The sequence below is a fragment of the Mus musculus genome, chromosome 13 (assembly GCF_000001635.26).
Source record: "Mus musculus strain C57BL/6J chromosome 13, GRCm38.p6 C57BL/6J".
NCBI classification, from domain to species: domain Eukaryota; kingdom Metazoa; phylum Chordata; class Mammalia; order Rodentia; family Muridae; genus Mus; species Mus musculus.
Window position 1 is genome coordinate 23,970,668 of NC_000079.6, and position 21,324 is coordinate 23,991,991.

Here is a 21,324-nt window from a genome sequence, read left to right on the forward strand (position 1 = left end):
GGCATTACCCACACATAGTCCAAAAAGACCACATATTCATTTAAGGAAATGAACAGTGTGATATGAATCCTGGTCAACCAGAACATGTTTTTATCCCTCTCTTTCTAGCCTGCCCTGCCCTAGGGAGTCATCATGGTTCATTACCAGCACTCTGGCTGCTTGGAAATCTTTCTGAAGTAAAGGACCTCAGAAAAAGCCCCAGGTACCATGTCTACTTGGCCCTGGAACATTAAGTTTAAGGGAAAGGAAAAATATTAAACACCGGACCATGCTTAATAAAGCATTCCCCATGTTAATTATGCAGGGCCATGAGGAACACAAGCAAGGGATACAGAAAGCATCCCCAAGAAAATCATTACTTTATCTGGGTTCAGTCATAGCTGGTTCTTAGGTAATGACTGAAAACTCAGTTCACTTTACGGTAAGTAGCCTGAAGAGTGTCAGACTCTGTGAGGTCAGGGACTTGGAGATAAGATGTAGGCCAAAAGAATGTGATAGGTAGCTTTAATTATCAACTTGATGCAACCTAGAATTATCTGGTAAGAGTCACAGTGAGGAATTATCTATATTTGGGCTGCCCTGGGACATGTCTATGGGGAATCATCTTAAGTTAATTGATGTGGAAAGACACAGCCCATAATGGGTGGTACCATTCCTTAGGCAGGAGTCCCTAGCCTATGTAAGACTTGGAAAAGCAAGCTAAGCAAAAACAAGCAAGAGAGCATAGAAAACCATAATCATTTCTACCTGCCCTTGATAGGGGTTGTGATATGATTAGCATTTTAGAGTTCCTGCCTTGATTGCCCCACAATGATGGATTATAAGCTGAAAAAAGTCCCTTTTTTCCACTAATTTTCTTTTTGTTAGAATATTTTATGAAAACAACATAAATGAGGCTAGGACACCCTCAATTCTCTACCATGCTGGCATACCCATCTCTACATTTCCTCTCATTTTCTGTCATGCAATATAATTTATTATTTATTGCATGTATTGTTTGCTGCCTGTTCTCCCACTGTTGAGTCCCCAGTGATTAGACTCATGCCTGGGGCACTATAAGCACTTAACAGTATCTGTGGATGACTTACGTGAATGAGTATAGTGTTAAGGTGGTGACACACACAACAGGCTAGAGAGTGGTACTGGTGCTCATTACGAAAGGAAGTTGTGAAGATTTCCTAGGGCAAGATAGCATCTACCTGAATCTTGAAGGATGCATAAGAACCAGAGGAAGAAAGGTAGAAAAAAATAGCTGAGCTATATTTGGAAGCAGAAAGCAGAGATGAGACTTGATAGCTGGAGGTGGGCAGAAGCCCTCTGCTCAATCAGTTTCACGCTGGAAGAAATGCTAGAAAACTGCTAGAGATTTAAATGTAAATGTATTCACTGTGTGGTTCATGTTTTACAAATTAATTAAATTGAGATAACAACAGACAGGCTAACATTCTGTTCTACTGATGTTTAAAATATGCTCAAGGCCTTCTAGTCTGGCCCACTGAAAGATGCAAATGAATTCCCTTCCGTGTTTATTCCATGTCAGAGAGTCACAGGAGCTGAGGTCAGAAAGATCTCAGAGGCTCTTGAACAAGGACCACTGCTTCCTGCTCCTTGGAGATCCCTGCTCTTTCAATGCTAAGTGTATCTCTGCTCGGGATTCCCAACCACATCCCGCATTCAGTTAAAACAAACAGCACTGTAAGAAACCAAAACGCTTCCTTGATATCCTGTCCTGGGATTTGGTTCTCTCTTAGGCATCTTTTCTTACTCAGAAGTCATCGTGGTCAAAATAGCTTTCATTTTTCCCTGGGAAGACTCGTCCCTGAGCCAGCACACAGAGTGGCCAGAGTCCAGAGTAAGATTCTGGAGGCATCCAGAGCTGACATCCAGGAAGTTTAGCTTTATGGTGCCTTTGGCTAAGAAACAGCTTTTCTTGGTTAGCTAATCTTTAAAATGAGTGTCAGTATTTAAGCAACCCAATTGAAAGCCTATATATAGGGCTGGGGAGATAGATCAGTGTGTGAAACGCTTCTGCAAACATAGGAACTGAGTTTAATGCTAAGAGCCCACAGTTTACAATACAGGAGTGGCAGCACGCAGATAGTCCCAGCCCTGGGAAGACAAACTTGAGGATCCCTGGGGATTTTGCCAAGCAGTTTAGTCAGCTAATCAATAAACCTCAGGCCAGTGAGACATCCCCATTTTTTATGACATCCAGGGCTGACCTGGTGCCTTCACATGCATACCCCCAGTACACACACACACACACACACACACACACACACACACACACACACACTCAAGCCTGGGTGTGCCCAATAGCCCACATTTTCACCAAAACCCACATATTGTTCTCAGTTGGATATGCTCCAACTTCGCATAAACTCTGCTCAAGAATTCTTTGTATCGAAATGTAATATAGAGACACTTGTTTTTAAACAGTGATGTGAATACAGTACTCATGTATGAAATTCTAAAAGGCATTAAATTAAAAATATAAAGTAAATGTGACACTCCTACAGTAGACAATTAAGCCTATGTCGTAAGTCACTTGCTTACTGATTAAGAAATCAGATGCGGTGAGAATAAAACACAGGTCTGGAGATGGACAGAGGCTGGCACAGCAACAGGGGCAATTCGACACAAGCTGTAGAAAGCATTGTGTGAACACTAGAGCGATGATTGGAGCCCACCAGACACAACTTTTCCTGTCTACTAAGTTTTCAAGGAAAACTCCACACTGAAATCATCTCATGGTCATTTGGGTCAAGAACACCATAAGCAGAATGTAAGATAATGACATGCAATTAGAGCTAACTAAAGGCACATGTGTTCTCCATGCAATGCAAAGTGCTTCACAGCCATCAGCTCCCTTTGCCTGGCACTACCTAGGCTACATCCCCATCTGAGTTTCCTCTGCTCTGAGCCCATGACCTCAATGAGTGGAGTCACCATCGTGGTGAGAGACCATATCCATCTGTTGGGTCCTGATGGTACAAGTCCATGGTTACTTGTTTCTCTGCAACTTTATGCCCACTGAGTTTGCTAGCAAGGTGCTTTAAAAAAAAAACCTAGTACTTCCTGCATATTCCTGGTCTCTTCAAAGACAGCTGCACAGCCTTCTTTTTCAAATGCATGTATCTCTTTCCATGAAAGAGGCTACAACAGCTGTTTTAGCCACTGTTCCAGAGCCAGGCTTTTCCCATGTAGCCATCTCGTCTATCAGCAAAGATTTCCTGGGGAAACAAGAAGACACAGGCAGCCTCCCCCACAGGGCCCACCCTCTTTCACTCACCATGGTGCTAGTATACTCTTCCAGTTCAGCCTCGGAAATGTTCTTTTTGTGGTGGAGGAAAAGGTCTCGAAGAAAGTTCTGTGCCCCCAAGAGAAAAGTCACATTGAACACAGTGAGCAAGTAAGATATAAACTTGTTGAAGGTTTTTCTATAGGGATGGGGATTGTAACTTGTTTTGTGGAGGAAATAAAATGTTAAATGAGCATTAAGTATTAAAGTAGAGGATTGCCACTGAAAGATGCTCTTGGAAGCCAGAGAGGAACTCCAAGCACAAAAAACATCCTAAAAGCTTCATCTATCTCTCTCCCAAAAGACAGCAGCATGACAGGTACTTTCCAAACCTTTATTGTTTCCTCGTTTCTTTATTGGCTTTTAAAGTTTTACTTATTGTACTGTGCTGTATATGCATGTGTGCATGTGTATGTGCACATGTATGTGGTATGTGCAATGTATGTGTGCACATTTGTCTGTGAACAGATGCATATCCATGCATATAATATGTAGGATGTGCAACAATATGTGGAAGTCACAGGACAACTTTGTGTCGCTGTTCCTTTCCTTCCACCCTTATGTGGTTCCCAGGATTGAACTCAGGATATTAGGCCTACGCCATTACAAGCCGGGGCAACTTGCCAGCTCATTTTTAAAATCTTTACAGTGATCCACTTCCTCTAGTCAGGCTGTTATTTTAAGAAACAAATTCAAAGCCGCATGTCTTGGGTCCACAAAAATACACACACACACACATACATATATACATATATACATGTATGTATGTATGTATGTATGCATTCTAAAGATGACCAAACCAACCCTTCACCCACTGATTACTTCCCACTGATACTCACACAAAGCTCAGCAGCTGATATGAAACCACTGCTGTCCGCATCGTATTTGCGCCAAATCTAAAACACACAAAAGGCATTTATCTCGTCTTGGCTACCTGACTTCTTGTTATCTGACTAGAAGCACCCTAATGGAGGGTTTAGTTCAGCTCATGGTTCAAAAGAACACACTCCATCATGGTGGAGAATGTTTGGCTATATGAGCTCAAAGCAGCTGGTCACATTGTGTCCGCTGTCCGGATGCAGAGAATGAGTAAAAAGTAGGGACAGGTTTATTTCTAACAGTCAGGCTCCATGTCCTGAACAATGACACCAACAAGAACCAAGTGTTCAAACATATGAGCCCAGGAAGGACTTCAAAACACAACACTGAACATTTTCAGGTATTTCAGGGGAGGCGGGGACTTATACTGGCTGGGTTCCTGTGATTCCACATCTAAAAATGGTCCCTAATTGGATACAAATAAACATTCTCCACGGAGTTCAAAGCTGGCTGTGGCAACAGCAATTGTTTGGGTAGAATTCAGCAGAGATGCAGATGCATCACTGAGATCTCCCAGAGCCACCCAAGTAGACCATGCCTCCACTAGAAAACTCTAATTAGAATCCTAAGAGACTTCTGTGGAGGACAGTACAGAAAGCAGAAATATCTTCTCTGCATTCAAAAATCCAAAAATGCAAGATGCTGTGTAGATACTGCTTTAAATACAGAGCTGAGCTGTCAAGAACTAGAGAGAAGTTCTAAGAGACCCCACAAGACAAACAAAATGTCTCCTAGGCATGTACGCTGAGCTCAGACCACACAAGTAGGCTTACTCAGAGACCTGCCCTTCTGGGAGACAAGTCTGAGACAACACACAGTGGAAAATGTGTTTGTTACCTATTTACAATTAAAACTCTAAAGAGTAATATCTTGGTGGAATGATGAATTTTGGGCAAGTGGAGGTGGGGAATACAGATGCTAAGAGAATAAGAACAGGACAAGGTTGCTCTTGTAACCCTAGCACTGCCCTAAGCAAGCCGGACTACACAGCATGACCCTGCCAATTGGCCCTGATGGTGCATGTTTAAAATCTCAAAACATTGGAGAATGAGGCAATGGGGGATTACAAGTTTGAGGCCAGTGTGGGATACATAGAGATTCTGTCTCAGGAAAACATAAAAACAATGACCAAGAAAACAAACACCCAGTGGAAAGTTTCCTAAGGACTCTTGCCCTGTGGCCTTGACTCTGAATAGAGGGGAAAAATGGCCACTGATGCTTCACAGTAGCAAGCCATCCTTCCTGATGGCTGAGGCCAGTGCTGACAGACTGAAGATGCAACTGCTTACTGAACTGGAAGAGAACAGCTGAACACCCATGAGCGACACTAATGCTGTTACCTTGACCACTTCTGCCTATTCTGTGGAGCTACACAATGAAAGGCATCATGAAGGGTTTGGGGGTTTTGAGTTTGCTTTGATTTTTAGTAGACAAAATTATCCTTCCATCATACCGGGTGTCTGTTATCAAGCATGATTATTCATCTTCATTGCCAACTTCAGTAGTTTAGAATCATCTAGGAGATACACTTGTCCTGTATCCAGACAGGTTTAATAGGGAAGAGAAGAAACACCATGAGTGTGAGCAGGGCCATCTCACAGACAGGGGTCCCAACTAAATGAAAGAACAAGGGCCAGCTGAGCACTCAGCCATCTTTCTCTTCCTCCTAGGTAGGTCTCTACTTGCAGACCCACTGTGCTCAGCTGCCTCCTACCCTGCCACCATGCCTTTCCTCAATATGATGGACTGTACAGTCCAACTGTAAGCCAAAACAAACCCTTTCTTAATTTGGTTTTGTTGGCTATTTTGTCATTGTTTTGTTGGAGATTTAACATCAAGAGAATAACAAATACATTAAATGCCAGTGTCTTAATTTCTAGGCATAATCAGATTGTAGACCCTGCAGGGGTAATGTGAAACACTGGTCCTCATACTCTTATTTAATGAGAGAACTAATCAGAAATGTCACTTCTTTCAGTCCATGTAATTTATGATTGATTTAGCCAGGCTTACAAAATCTATGTACTAAATATAATCCATAATCTAAATTTTATATGTAAGAATACCTTAATAGTGAAAATGTCAAGTAATTTTAAGAAACAGATTTTTACAATGCTTGTCTCCAACCTGTCTCCATTTAATGATGTTATAATATTATTGAATCTGAGCCACTGGAGGACTGAAGATTTTATGTGAATATTCAGTAAGTCTATTTTTAAGAACACAAAATACAAATATGCCAGGTAAAGAGAAAAAGCATATTGCCAATAGACTCATAGGAAAGGTTACACCCTATGAAATAGCAAGAACACAAAGAAGGACATCTAAGATACAAAAAGGGGGGCTATGAGGATGGTTCAGTGGGCACAGTGCTTGTTGTGCTGACCCATTGACTTCAGATCCCTAGCACCCACGTGAAAAATCGGTATGTGATGTCATACATTTGTAATCCCCGCACTAAGACGTAAAGACAGGAAGATCCTGAGGCTCCTAGCCATGAGCCCCTTGTTCAGCAACAGGCCTCATTGCAAAAGTAAATAAATCGACAGACAGACAGACAGACAGACAGACAGACAGACAGACAGACAGACAGAAGGTGGATAGCAATCAAGGGAGATAATGTTATACTAAACCTCCTGTCATGGTTTGTATATTCTTGAACCAGGGAGTGGCACCATTTGGGGGTGTGGCCTTGTTGAAATAGGTGTGACCTGGTTGGAGTAGGTGTGTCACTGGGGGTGTAGGTTTAAGACCCTCACCCTAGTTGCCTGGAAGTCAGTCTTTCACTAGCAGCCTTTGATGAAGATGTAGAACTCTCAGCTCTTCCTGCACCATGCCTGCCTGGATACTGCCATGTTCCCACCTTGACGGTATTGGACTGAACCTCTGAATCTGTAAGCCAGCCCCAATTAAATGTTGTCCTTATAAGAGTTGCTTTGGTCATGGTGTTTTTTCACAGCAATGGAAACCCTGAGACACCTCCTTTGTCATTATACTAAACCTCCTCTGTCCTTATTCTGTAGAGATTTGCTCTTTAGTGATGCAGTGTTCAGCAATGGGATTTTTTTCTGATGCTTCTGTAGATGTGTCCATGATATGGGGCAATACTCAGAAGACACCAAATCATTCAGGCAAAAGGAAGAGACTCTTAAAAAGTTAACTCTGATCCTGACTGAATCTTTGCAGTTACTTTCCATGACACCCTACAACACAGGCCTATGAACCTCAGCAGCTATCTGGAGACTTGCTCACTTTACCCTGCTTTTATATATTCCTCTTACCACTTTTGTTGCTTTGAAAATATAATTATTTGATCTTGCATGTCTTGGATTACTGGAACATATTTGTGGTCCATTCAGATAAGTCCTATAAGCACATGCTTATATAGTTTAACAGCAGGATAAATAATTGTTCAAAGGATGCTAAACTATGGCAACAATTTCAGGAGTGAACCAGGATATGGAGTTGTCATGACTCTACAGCTGTGACCTGGAACAAACTCTGAGCTGTACTTCTCTGCCATTCTTCATCAATGTAACAGCCACTCTCCAAACACTGAGGAAGTGGGTATCCGAGGGGCAGTGAGGCCAGATGAGCTACTGATATTGTCTTTAGCATTTACTCAGTACAAGGGCCACTGCCTGGATCAACACTCCAACAAACTACAGTTTAACTGTGACATACCTTTAGAAGGGGCTCACTCAGCTTCTCCAGCCTCCACAGACCCCTACTGCAGCCTCCTGGCTCTCTCATTCCACCCTTTCAACCTACCCTGCCTTCCCCTGGCCCCATTAAAGAATCCTCCAGCTCAGAAGCAGTCCAATAAAAGGAGAGATAAATAAGTTCTCTTGGAAGCTTAGTTGTTTGGCCGTGTCCTCTGGGTATACCTCTCCCTCAGGGACCAGACAGAAGAATGGATGGCAGTCCCACCCTCCTTCTCCATGGAGACAGCAAGTACTCACCTGCATAAACTCTACACTGTTATCCAAGGGAGTTTCCAGGCGAAAGAACAGGAGGAAATTTTCATCTTCAGATAAGAACATACTGGCAAGCTACAGGAGACAAAGAGAAATAGTCAGGGGCTCTGACCTTTAAGATGTAAGGCATGTAGTATGCATGTTATAGGGGACCTATTCAGACTTCCCAGGATGGAGATCTCTGCTTGAAGCTCTAAGCCATTAATGATTGGTTCCTTCATAAAGGACCATATTTCCATTAGGTATAAACTGTAGATAGCTCATCATGGAAAATAATAGCAGTAATGGCGATGATGATAAGTTTGTTTATCATTTAATATGTTCTCTGTACCTCCACAGGTGGAGTTTATTGATATTAGAAAGTAAGTGTTGCTCTAAGGTTCATAATGCAGACTCAGTCATCTTTCCTGGTTTATTTTGTTCTGTTTTCTTGCTTTTTCAGACAGAGTCTTAATGGATGACCAGGAACAGTCTTGCATTTATGGCAATTCTCCTGCCTCAGCCTCCCAAGTGCTGGAATTATGAATGTGAGCCACCACACCTCCTTTAATTCAAATAATCCTAACAAGCAGCTATAAATCACACGCACACACACACACACACACACACACACACACACACACTGAACCTCCATGTTTTACCGGTTGGTGCTATAGATGCAGAGTTCTTCAGTGCTACGTGTGAAAGCAGAAATGGCTACTCTCTGCCTGATGCCAGAGTGCTGGCTATGGTTTATACTATTTAACACAATTAGTGTCCATGTTCTATTACAATATGCAGTGTGTTAATTCAGCCAGCCACCTTCCTATAGGAACTCCAGTTTGGTTGATTTACTTCACATGATCCATGAACTAGTGTAATATCTTCATCCCTAGTGATCATACACAGTCTTAGCACACAGGTAAGTTCAGCTGGGATTGTTAGAGTATTATTTTCTTTCCCAGTTGTCTCCATAAGTAAAAGTAATTTTCTCTAGGTCTTGCTCAGTGTCAGAGTGAGTCCAGACTGTACCAGTTACTGGAGTACTTGTGATGTAATACACCCACTGTACTGCCAATCATATAAACATGTAGCCCATCCAATCATTTACAGTACAAAAGTCTTGATAACAATTAGTATCAATTTGGTTTTGACTTATGTATTTACTATAATAGGTTCATCACTTTAGTATATACTTTCTTAATTTTAATTGCAAAGATGGTGTACAGTACATTTGATGTGAATGAAGCACGGATACCTGAGTTCAAATCCTCTGCAACAATGGAAAAGCCAGGTATGAGCCCAATGCCTATAGCCCAAGTGTTGAATGGCAGAGGAAGACAGACCCTAGGAGCTTAATGGTAAATCTCCCCCAAACAAGACAGCAAGCACAATTGAGGAAGACACTCAACATCCTCCTAGGGCTTTCCTATGGGTGTTCATAGGTGCATATACACATTCACATACATGTCTATACCACATATACCACACACAGACACACCGACAGACCGACACACAGACAGACAGACAGACAGACAGACACACACACACACACTCCCACAGATGATTGTAGGTGGAAATGTTTTCTCAACAGTAAACTGCTTTCTAACGTTTACTAAGAGAAATAATCTGCTGAGATGAGGACTGTGGGAAGCAGGCACTGCATGGCCAAGGGCATGGTCATGCTTTCGTAGGTGTTTAATAAAAGGGGTTAAAGTAAATAAAGGTTTTCTGGTGTGTGTTTGTTCATTGCATTGTTGGGATCAAACTCAGGGCTCTACACCTGCTAGGCAGGAGCTACACGATTAGCCTCTGTTTTGCTCTTTGATTGGCCTTTTGGTGTTTGCTTGCTTGTTTGTTTGTTTGTTTGTTTCTTTGTTTGTTTGTTTTGAAACAGCCTGGCTGTCCTGGAACTCACTCTGTAGACCATCCTGGCCCCAACTTAGAGATCTGCTTGCCTCTGACTCCCTAGTGCTGGGACTAAAGTCAAGCACAATCACACTCAACCTCTGTTTTGTTCTTAATGATCTTCGGGGAGAGATTTTTCCACCCTTCCCTTGGACCTGATACCGAGATTTAAATTCATGCTCAGTCAATGTTGTTTGATTATCAAGATTCAATTTGCATGAGATGACAGACAAACAAATATTGGCTGAGGAAGGAACGCTCAAGAGCAGAACAGGTGTGAGTGTTGGGTTATCTACTGAAAATGAAAGAATTGTGCAGCTGTAATCCCAGCACCTAAAGTGGATGAAGGAAGGTCCAGAGTTTAAAGTCATCCTCAGCTGCACATTAATCCAAGCTAGCCTGGGCTAAATGAGATCCAGTTTCATAAGCAAGTGGGAGAAAGAAAGGTTATTTCAAAAATATTTTCTAATCCAACAGCCTTATAAAAAAAAATTCTGATTTCTCCGTTAACTGCAAGATGTTGCTGTCTTTTCTGTTGCTGTCCTTGGTGGTTTTGTTGTTTTGAGGTAAGGTGTTCCTCTGTAACCCAAGCTGGCCTGGAACTCACTCAGTAGCCCAGGCTGGTTTTGAAGTAGCAGCAGTCCTCCTGCCTCAGCATCCTGAATGATGGGATGCCAGACATGAGTTAGCATGTCTGGCTTCCATTGTTTTTTTAAAGGAAATGGCTGCTCATGAAAATAAGGGCATGAGGTGTAGACCTGGAACTACCTCTTTCATCAGTATGCGGCCTTCCTTAGAGACGTTGTGGCTGGTCATCAACTGTTCTTTCACTTTCTGCACATTTTCTTCCATAAGAGTGTCCTGAAACAAACCATGTATAGCTATGTTAAAGCCACCACGACCCCAAGCATTCAAAGCATGCAGTTTGATTCCCATGTTGCTCTAGAACATGTTGTCCAGAAGACAGAGCTGTGACAGACATTTCTTGATCAATCAGCCATCTATCAATATTCTCCCTAAGTAAACTGGATGTTAGAGAAGCTTAGAGACTATAGTGGGTACTAAAAGAACGTTTAAATATTATCTATTTGGGTTATAATTAATATATAAGAGTTCTTTGCAAGAATTCAGAGATTTTACTTTTTTCTTTTTTTAACTAAGCAGTCCAGCTTTGAAGGCTTTTTCTCTTAGGGCAAAATAATTGTAAGAGGAAAATAATCAAAAAGGAGCACAAAGAGATGACGTAGCTGCTCAGTTACTGAAGCAATCCCAGTTCCTCCCATGTATAGCATTTCCTACACATCTGTTCCTCTTCACCCATCTTCTTTAGAGGTCAAGGTAAGTACAGGGAATATGACATACAATTAGCAGTGAAGAAGGAATTGACACGCAAGAGCCGAGGTAGAGGTGACCCAAATATTGCCTAATCCTGAGTCCATAGATGTTGGAATTTATGCTAGATTATTTCTCTTTAACATTGCTCTCAGAAGGCTCCAAGTCCAGCTATGAATTACCAGGGACAGAAAGGGGTGTGACCTGAATATCTACCATCCATACTAGTGTGGTGGTAAGGTTGACTCAGCCTCTGGAGGGCCCCCTGGAAACCTCACTCATCTCCTTATGTGCAGGGAAGTTGCTTGTTGGCCTTGGACTAACCCAGATGCCACCCTTCCTCACTTGAAATTCTAGAGAATGGTTGTAGATAGTGAGAAATAAAAAAAGAAGTCTGGAATTATTCCTGTCTCATCCAGAACAGGATGCCCCAAAACAAATTAGCCCAAGTCAGATTTGGCTCCTGGTACAAACCCAAGGCACACTGATTTCTATTGAGCACCCCACGTACTTGTCACACATAATGCCAGTCCCTGGAACATGATAGAAAGACAGGCCTGGCCTGTGTCCTCAATCAGAGGTTGCCAGAGGGCATCTATGTCCTAATTTTCCTTCCACTGGACTTCTCTTTGAGAGGTGTCCCCATGATGAGGAGCTGGAGAAGGTAGGAGGAGAAACTGCCTAGACGGAGTTCAGAACATAGTGGACTGACAAGGGAAATACAAATGGGGGAGTAACGAGCAGGAGATGAGCATAAAGCTAGGCTCTTCCATAAAGAGCAGCTCACAAGTCTTCACAACAGCTATGGGAAACAGAAGAATGTCCCTGTACCTTGAAGCCCTTGGCTTCACTCCCAGACTCCTGACATTTTCTTCTTTGAAGGTGTGAGTGCGTGTATGTGTGTGCATGTATACGTGTGCACTTGCTTGCTTGCGTGTGTGTGTGTGTGTGTGAGAGAGAGAGAGAGAGAGAGAGAGAGAGAGAGAGTGCATGTATGTGTGTGAGTGTGTATATGTGTGTGAGAGTATGTGTACATGTCTGAGGGTATGTATGTATATGTGTGTGTTAGTGTGTAGGTTTGCGTGTGTGCATTTGTGTATGTATATATATGTGTGTGTTCTAGTGTGTATGAGTGGGTATATATATGTGTGTGTTAGTGTGTAAGTGTGTGTGTGTGTGTGTGTGTGTGTGTGTGTTGTATTGGCTGTGGTTTGTTTCTGTTTTCACTTGACTGGCCTATCAGCAATGTCCTTTTGTCCTGGGCACCAGTCCCTTCAGCCCGGCTGTTCATGTGGCACCTGTTTCCAACAGTGTAAAACTAGGCTGAAGAGCAACACTAACTCCCCTTCTCATCTTGAGACATGACAAGAGGAAAATCCAATTCATGACCATTGCCTGTTGCTACTCTCAATCAAGTGTATGTTTCTTCCAGATCAGTCTTGGCAATTCAGAAGAGTGAGGGGGGAAATAATCAGAGTGTCTGAGGTATCATTGTCTCAGGATTCCGAAGCCTGCTGTTTCCTTTTGCCCACCTCGAAGCAGGAAAAAAGGATGGTTTAAGAAGCTGGGCACTGCAAACCCAGACTAACATGGCAATTTAAAAAGTATTTTTTGTACTTCCCTGAAGTAACATTGTTGCCGCCACTAGAACGGAAGCTGTCCAGCAGAGTCATTAAAACCTAGAATCAGATGGTTTCTAAACAAAAAATTCAAACAATCCTGGGGCAATTTGGGGACTTGCTTTTATACTGGTTTTTCAGAGAGGTTCAACAATTAGTTAAACAACATGATTCTCAGATGTGTCCAACCTTTTGACACGTGACAAGATATTGTCATCTACAAAGTTCACATTGGAAAACCATGTCAAATTACCAAGAAAATTAATATTGTTTGTACATTTACAATTTTGGTTGAACCTCATTCATTGCTATCTTTGAATTCAGGCAGCCCATGGTCATCCTTGCTTAGCTCTCACCTGCATAAGACCCTGAAGCTTAAAGCCCATCCTTGGAAGTCCTTGTACTTTGGTCAATAGAATCAACTTCATGCTAGGGAAGACCCAGACATCACCTCAAGAACAGAGTCCCCGGCACCGGACCCCTGTCTCACTAGTTGCAGGAAGAAGGTACAGAGTGTGTGTTTGATATTGCGTCATAAACAAAGTAGGAAATGCTCTTAACCGATGATTTGAGCTATTGGATCCTCTAAGATTAAAACATTCCATTCTGCAGCAAGCTCCTTAAAGCTAAGATCATGGTCATTCCCCCATACCTCTAGGACTGAAGTGGACATGAGAAATATAGGGATCGATTGAGTTTTGTGTCAGTTGATCAATATTTACCTCTTCAATATTTAATCATGAGCAAATTTATCAACACGTATAAAAATGGAGTTATGGAGCTAGAGAAATGGTTCAGCCATTAACAGCACTTGCTGTTCTTACAGAGGACTTCAGTTAGGTTCTCTAGTATCCACATGATGTCTCATAACCATCTACATCTCCACCTTTAGAGGATCTGATCCATTCTTCTGACCTCCAAGGGCACTAGTATATATACATGCAGGCCAAACACCTATACGCATAAAAATAAAATAAAATAAATAAAATAAAATAAAATAAGGTAAGATAAGATAAGATAAGATAAAAAATAAATAAAATAAAATAAAATAAAATAAAATAAAATAACTGGAGTTGTGTCTCATTGTTTCTCACTTGTTACCTTTGGAAGGAGGAGAGTCAAACATAAAAACTCAGTGAAGTGCGTGCATAAGAAAGAAACAAGTAAATCAATGTCTCATCTACATGCAAGTGCAGAATAAGTTTCATTTAGAATAAACTTCAAAGAGATAAGACTCTGCCAAAACCAAAAGGCTTTCTTAGTACAAACTAAAGATCAAATAAAATAGCAGTTATTTTAAATTTTAAGCCAAAGAAGAACCACTAGTATTTATATCAAGACAGCGTATTAATCAAATGGATTTGTGTGCTGTAGCCACACCAAAGCCATCTGCCAGGCTGATGGCTTTGGCCTTATATTTAGAATGATTAAAATAATGACTAAATGATTAAAATAAGAGAACTGGGACAGATTGACTCTGTAAAGACATCAACCAAATGTATTCATTTGGGGATTAAAAATGGGGAATAGTGAAAGACCTTGTTTAAAAATTGAATATGTTCCTAAGTGAGCTCATACCAAATGAAAAACGTGGGAGGGGACATTAGTGAGCTGAGACCAAAGAAGCAGTGGCTGGATTGTTTGTGTCACACTGAGCAAATAATGTGAGCCCCTGCTGTGACTGTCAGCAATTCCCCTTCCCTTCCTGCATGCCTTTCTTCACTCTCAGAACCAGTACAGTGAGGATGTGGCTTATGATAGTCTCCGAAGGCTGGGACTTGGAAAACTTGCTCTCACAAGCTGAAAGTTGCCATAGTTTGTTTGCGACCTCAGAGGCTTTTACATGATTAAGAAATATATCTTCAGTTGCCCATTGCTGAGTGGTAGGCAAAGGGGCTGCATAAGAAAGGCTGGGAAAGAAAAGAGCCCAGGGAGACAACATCATCACAAGAATGTGCACCTCAGGCCCTTCAACTGCACACTCTACCCATGCGGGCTCCTTGTGAAATAGGAAGAGGAAGATGTGGTTAATCACACTCTGCGGACATTAAAATCCAGAACCGGGACATTTCGGTGGTATGTTGGTCCCAGCCTATAGATCATCTGTTTGTCTGGGCGATGGTGGTTCTATTGTGTGCCAACATGACTGGATTAAGGAATACTTAGAAACTTGACAAACATTTCTGAGGCAGCCTGTGAGGTGTTCCCGGGGAATCTGATGATAGGAGCCTGTGTTGATTGGGGAGCGTGATAGGCAATCTTAGTCGTGAAGCTGATGGAGTTTGGAGACAATCCTATGAGCAAGTTTGTACCTGTGTTTCTAGAAAAGTTTAACTAAGAATCATTGGCCCCACCCCCATCCCTGAAAGTAGATGGCACCACCCCAGGACCTGGGATCTAGCACTAAATCAAACTGAGAAAGCGAGCTGAGAACCAGCACACATTTCTCAATGCTTTGTGGCCACGGATACACAATGTGACCAGCAACCATGCCTTCCCCAGCATGATGAACTGTGTCCTTAAACGGAGACTTGAAATAAGCCCTTCCTTCTTTCCTGATTCTGAGGCTTTAGGACTCAGACAGAACCGTGCTATCCCTGCCCTGTCATGGGGCTTCCTATCCACCCATAAGGCAGTTCCCTGGTCATCCACCATCACAGCTGCCTTTTTGGTTCTTTTGGGAGAACACATGTGCATGCAACCATACAGAAACTGAACTGAAGCAGGGAGGTCTCCTGTCATGGTTTGTATATTCTTGGACCAGGGAGTGGCAGCATTTGGAGGTGTGGCCTTGTTGGAATAGGTGTGACCTGGTTGGAGTAGGAGTGTCACTGTGGGTGTGGGCTTAAGACCCTCACCCTAGTTGCCTGGAAGTCAGTCTTCCACTAGAAGCCTTTGGATGAAGATGTAGAACTCTCAGTTCTGCCTGTGCCATGCCTGCCTGGATACTGCCATGCTCTCACCTTGATGATAATGGACTGAACCTCTGAACCTGTAAGCTAGCCCCAATTAAATGTTGTTTTTTATAAGACTTGCTTTGGTCATGGTTTCTGTCCACAGCAGTAAAACCCTAAGGCACCTCCAGGTCAAAGTTCAGTGAATTTTAAAAGTAAGACCCATGTCAGGACAGTGATCACTTATTCATCTCTGGATCAGAGTTTCTGTTGGCTGAATCAATTATTCTTTATACTACTCTGGACATTGTCATGGGAATTTAACAACACGGCTGTGTTAATGAAAAACCAGATGTCAAGGCAAGTCAACATGAAGCTATTAAAGCAGCCGTCATCCTTCGCTTGAGCCTTAACTTCTGTTCTTTTAGATCTCTAACCACTGAGCCCCTGACGACCCATCTCTTGTTCCCAGTGCTAAACAAGGAACCCAACGTCCCCTCTGTGGGACCAAAGTCTTCCTCTGATCTGAGCGCAAACATCAGCAGTGTAAGCCGGGCGTGGTGGCGCACGCCTTTAATCCCAGCACTCGGGAGGCAGAGGCAGGCGTATTTCTGAGTTCGAGGCCAGCCTGGTCTACAAAGTGAGCTCCAGGACAGCCAGGGCTATACAGAGAAACCCTGTCTCGAAAAACCAAAAAAAAAAAAAAAAAAACAAAAAAAAAAACATCAGCAGTGTATGCAAAACCTAGCAGCCACAGCCTCCTTCTCCCAGGCATTTATAGCCTGACACTGCTCACCTACAGACACCTTCTAAGGAGACTAGCTAGCTCCTCCCCTGTGCTGGACATAATGAAAACACCAAGAGCTGTAACTAGGAGTGGATTCCATCAGACCGTACACAGCCCACCTGACTGCAGCTTTTTAGTCCACGTGTCTGTCTGTCCCTTATTCCTTTCCTCACCACCCTAGTCAGGTTGCGAGGTTCCAGATCATCACCATGCAGGAGAGTGAGGCTGGAGTAACAGAGAGCAGCCACAACAGCACATGGTCCCATCAGTCTAGCCCCATCAGAGGCTTTATGGAAGAAGTAACTGCATACAGTCTGAGTGCTCAGTGATGGATGAGCAAACAGCTCACTGTTAGAGACCTTAGAACCCTTCTCTCAGAATAAATAAACAGTGTGCACGTGTGTGCGAGTGTGCGAGTGTGTGTGTGTGTGTGTGTGTGTGTGTGTGTGTGTGTGTGTGTGTGATTTATTTGAGATTTGAGAAAGGGTCTCATATAACTCAAGCTGACTGTAACTTGTTATGCTATGTAGCTAAAGATGACCTTGAACTGCTGATCACACTGTCTCTACTTCCCAAGTGTTGAGATTGCAGGTGTTTGTTGCCGTCCTTGGTGTATACAGCACAAGACATAAAACCTGGGGCTTTATATATGTTAGGCAGGCACTATAACAATGGAGCTACCCCAGCCAGCAAAATCCTTTCTCTGGGGTATCAGTGATGTTTCTTTTTGCAAATGAGCGTCCTGTCTTAGAGTCTGGCAGCTTTGAATGATCTGATCTTCCTCTGTGTTCTTTCTTCACATACCCCCCACCCACCCACAGTTTGAGTAAATGTTGAGTCATGGATGGGTTCCTGCAAAACCAAAGCCTGAGCATTTACAGACTCAAGTTCAGAGGCTTCGGAGTGGGTTGCTGGCATGGGAAAATGGGTGACAAAGTGGTAACAGGAGCCTCTGCTGTGGTGATCTTCCTAAGCTAGACCCACAGCTCATGCAAAGGCAATAATGAAGGCTGGAGAGAAGCAGATGCAAATATCTGAACAGGGCACAGAAGAAGTACAGAGATCGATGCCTCTCTCCTGTCACCCTGTGCCTTGTGCCTTGGAGAGAGAGAGGGAGGGAGGGAGGGAGAGAGAGAGAGAGAGAGAGAGAGAGAGAGAGAGAGAGAGACTGAGAAATAAGGAAAGAGACCATGAGGCCAAAAGAAAAGGAGACCAAGAGTTGAGAAGAGGAAACTTATGAGTAAAAAATAAAGAGCAGAAATAGAATGGAGATAGGGACACAGGTAAGAGATGGAGAAAGAGAAATAACAGACTTAGGGCATAGGAGAGACAAGAGAAAACTTTGAAAAGCAGAGTGGAAGTATGGAAAGCCAGAAGAGGGCTGAAGAAATGGAGGAGATACACAAAGATCACAAAGAGACACACGGAGAGAGGAATGCAACAATAAACACTGAGCAATCTAGAACACAGAAGTGGGCAGGACATGAGAGACAAAAGAGGCACAAAATAGGAGAGGCAGACACAGGGAGACCAAGGGGCGACTTTGGTTTGGTTTGGTTTGGTTTGGTTTCCATGTTTTAGCTGGCTGTCCCACCCTTTAACACCCCTCCCTGAACTCTGAGGGTGGAGGGAATCCATGGCCAGGGCCAAGTTTCCAAAGTGGGACTATGTAACCCCTAATGCTCCTCCAGGTAAAGTATGGAAACCTAGAGGAGACAATTTGTGTAAATACAGCAGTCCCAGAGCCTGTCCTCCTGAGATGACCACCCACCCAAAGGACTTCTCTCCATGATGAACATCAATCACAGGCTGGGCTGGCCTTTGGCATCTCTGGGTTTTTCCCCCCCTCTCCTTTGGTACAAGAACCTTCTAGAACAAATCCGCATCTTTCTAGACAGATTTACCATCTCAGTAAACTGCTTTACATTGATATCTGATCCTGGGGATACCAGTTGTGTTCTGGTTTAGCACTTCATGAGAAATCTACAACCTCTTTTAATCAAACAGATCATGAAGAAGTGATTTTAAGTGGTTTGTTTGTCATGTGTGAACACGGAACATTAAAACTCACAATATCTTCTCCACTCCTTTGTGCTTTTGATCTAGGAGTTAACCCTACCTCTTGTTGAAATCCATTAGCAGAGATGTAACCAAGGAAACATTGAAATTACAGTTGATTGAGTCCACAAAAGGTAGGCAATCTAACTGCATGACAGATGTTTCAGTGAAAATCAGTGGCCAGAATGCCTAATGTGATGATACCTTTTATAAAACCTGCCTAAATCTCTTTATGTTGCTGGGAGAGGGAGAGATCTTATGTGCAAAGAAAAAACAAGGTCATACGGGATTAAGGTTCAAATCAGCACAAGACTCCGTGGCTCGTATTTTGCTGAGACACATACGCAAGTGCTCTATGCTATGAGTACTTACCTCAGTGCCAGATTTTGCCAGCAAATGATCAAAGAAGGCATCCAGCTCTGTCTCTCTTATGTAACCTTTTTCTAGTGCAAGAAAATAAGCATAAATAATAGTCACTAATATAGAATAAATGGGACAATACTTGTCTAAAAGTATATTACAGGTGTGAGGTTTGAAGCAGTGTCACATAGAGCCCAGGCTAGCCCCAAACTTGCTATGTATCTGAGGAAGACTTTGAACTCCTGATCCTCCTGCCTCTACCTCCCAATTGCTAGGATCACAGGCATGTGCCACCATGCCTTGCTATTTAGATTTGGGTTTGGTCTCAGTTTTATATTTCCTATTCTTAAAAGGTTTGTATTTTATTTTAATTATGTAAATGTGAGCATGTCTAGGGGTTGAGAGTGTGGTGCAAGTCAGTGTAGGTGCCCTTAGAAGCTAGCATCAGATTTTCCGGAGTTGAGTTCAGGTGGTTGGGAGCCACCTAACATATGCGCTGGGGCCAAACCTGAGTCTTCTGTAAGTGCAGTATATAATGTTAATGGCTGAGCCATCTCTGTAACCTTCACACTTTATTGTTATTATTGTTGTTGTTGTTACTTCAGTATCTATCTACTAATATCTTGAGAGGGGTAAATACTAAGTCCTAGCTTTTGTATGTAAGCATGCCTTTCAGGCAGTGTGTGTGTGTGTGTGTGTGTGTGTGTGTGTGTGTGTATGTGTGTGTGTGTGTAATTATCAATGGACAAGGCCAAATGGTAAACAGATGTGTTTTATGTTCAAGCACGTGGTTTGAAGTAGAGGGACATAAATCTGCACGTTGCTGAAACTCATCCTCCTTTGTAGAGAATGGAGACTGGGTAACGTGACAGTCACTAATGAAAAACTGTCACATTTACAAAGCACCACAGATTGCTGAGTTTCAGCCCAACAGCCTGGAATACATATGCAATGATGTTTGTTAATATATTAACTGCACGTCACTCACACAGCCACAGGTTGGGAAGCAGGAAAGTGCTCAGTCCACTCAGAATTTTTCAGACACTTTCTTGATATGTAAAATCAGCGTATGCTGAGGGTACTTTCTCCGGCACTCAGTAGTCAACTTTTCTTATAGAGAAAGGCGCTTAGGAGAAATTCCAGTTCCCTCTGTGTCTACGCTAGGCGCTCAACTGACCAAAGCTACTCACCTTCCTTGTCGAAGCGCTGCCAGATCTGCCAGAAGCAGGCAGCATCCAGCCGAGCTGGAGTTTTTCTGCGTGCGTTGTCCATGGTGCTGATGTGGGTAAACTCGCCTAGCAGTATTTCCCGACTCTTCGGTCCACTTCCTCCCTCTCTAGCTAGGTACCAGTGGGCAAGGCAAGCTCGAGGGCGTCCGGGCTCGTTGGTGTCGCTGAGCAGTCTTCAGTCTAGATGTCAGGCTCCAGGAGGCAACCCGCAGGCGTCCTCCTGCCCCGCCCCGCACGCCCGGCAGATCTCAGCGGGGCTCCTGCCTGTTAGCTGTAGGGGGAAGGGATGGGGTGAGGAGGGTGATGGGGATCAGACAGAAAGAAACTGGGAACTGTCTCTCCTGTTCACGGCTCACTGCCTTTCCGTTTAAGTTGTTTGTCAAACTCACGAAAACATTCTCTTCAGGTTGACTCACCTTTCAAACTAATGTCTCAAGGGGTTTCCTGGAACGGGCTGTCTATGTTTAGGGTTGAAAAAGTGTCAGTGCTGGCACCTTACGGATTGGATAAGACAGGACACATACTGTGGTGCGGAGGGAAGAAGAGAGATGAAGGTGTTCAGAAGTGGCCTCTGGAGCCAAACGAGGCATCAGAAAACACACCCGTTGCTGAACTGTAGTGTACTGTAGGGACCTGCTACTGCAGTCACTGTGGCTTGAAGTGGTGCCATTAAGATGCTGCAGGGAGCCAGGCATGGGTGGCACACACCTGTAGCTCCTGAACTACAGAGTCTGGAATAGGACTGCTGTGATACACAGTGAGTTGCAGGGCAGCCTGAGCTACAAAGTGATATCCTGTCTCCAAAACAAAACCAAACAAAACATCCACAAAGAGAAGCAAAACGCTGAAGCACAAATAAACCTAGCCACACTGTATCAAGAAAGGGGTCTACCCAACACATGCTATCTATGGAAGAGTTTTCAGATGTTTGTAACTGACTCCTTAGAGACACTTTAAGACAAATTGGCAGCCACCATTTAAAGGAACACGTTTTCTTTTTT

General features: G+C 43.1%; 1 protein-coding gene across 2 annotated transcripts in view; it reads right to left on the reverse strand.

The window, feature by feature from the left end:
• The window catches only part of Scgn (secretagogin, EF-hand calcium binding protein), a 37,872-nt gene extending 17,212 nt beyond the window's left edge, over positions 1 to 20,660 (reverse strand). The window contains exons 1-6 of one of the 2 annotated variants that reach the window (NM_145399.1): positions 20,285 to 20,547; positions 19,107 to 19,177; positions 10,813 to 10,905; positions 8,143 to 8,232; positions 4,141 to 4,197; positions 3,293 to 3,370 (exon numbers count right to left, since the gene is read on the reverse strand). In NM_145399.1, coding sequence (NP_663374.1) covers positions 3,293 to 3,370; positions 4,141 to 4,197; positions 8,143 to 8,232; positions 10,813 to 10,905; positions 19,107 to 19,177; positions 20,285 to 20,366 — 471 coding nt within the window. In that variant the 5' untranslated portion in view covers positions 20,367 to 20,547. Of the gene's footprint in view, positions 1 to 3,292; positions 3,371 to 4,140; positions 4,198 to 8,142; positions 8,233 to 10,812; positions 10,906 to 19,106; positions 19,178 to 20,284 lie in introns of both variants that reach the window. The other variant, XM_006516638.4, reaches the window with a different exon arrangement.
• Positions 20,661 to 21,324: the final 664 nt, after the last annotated feature.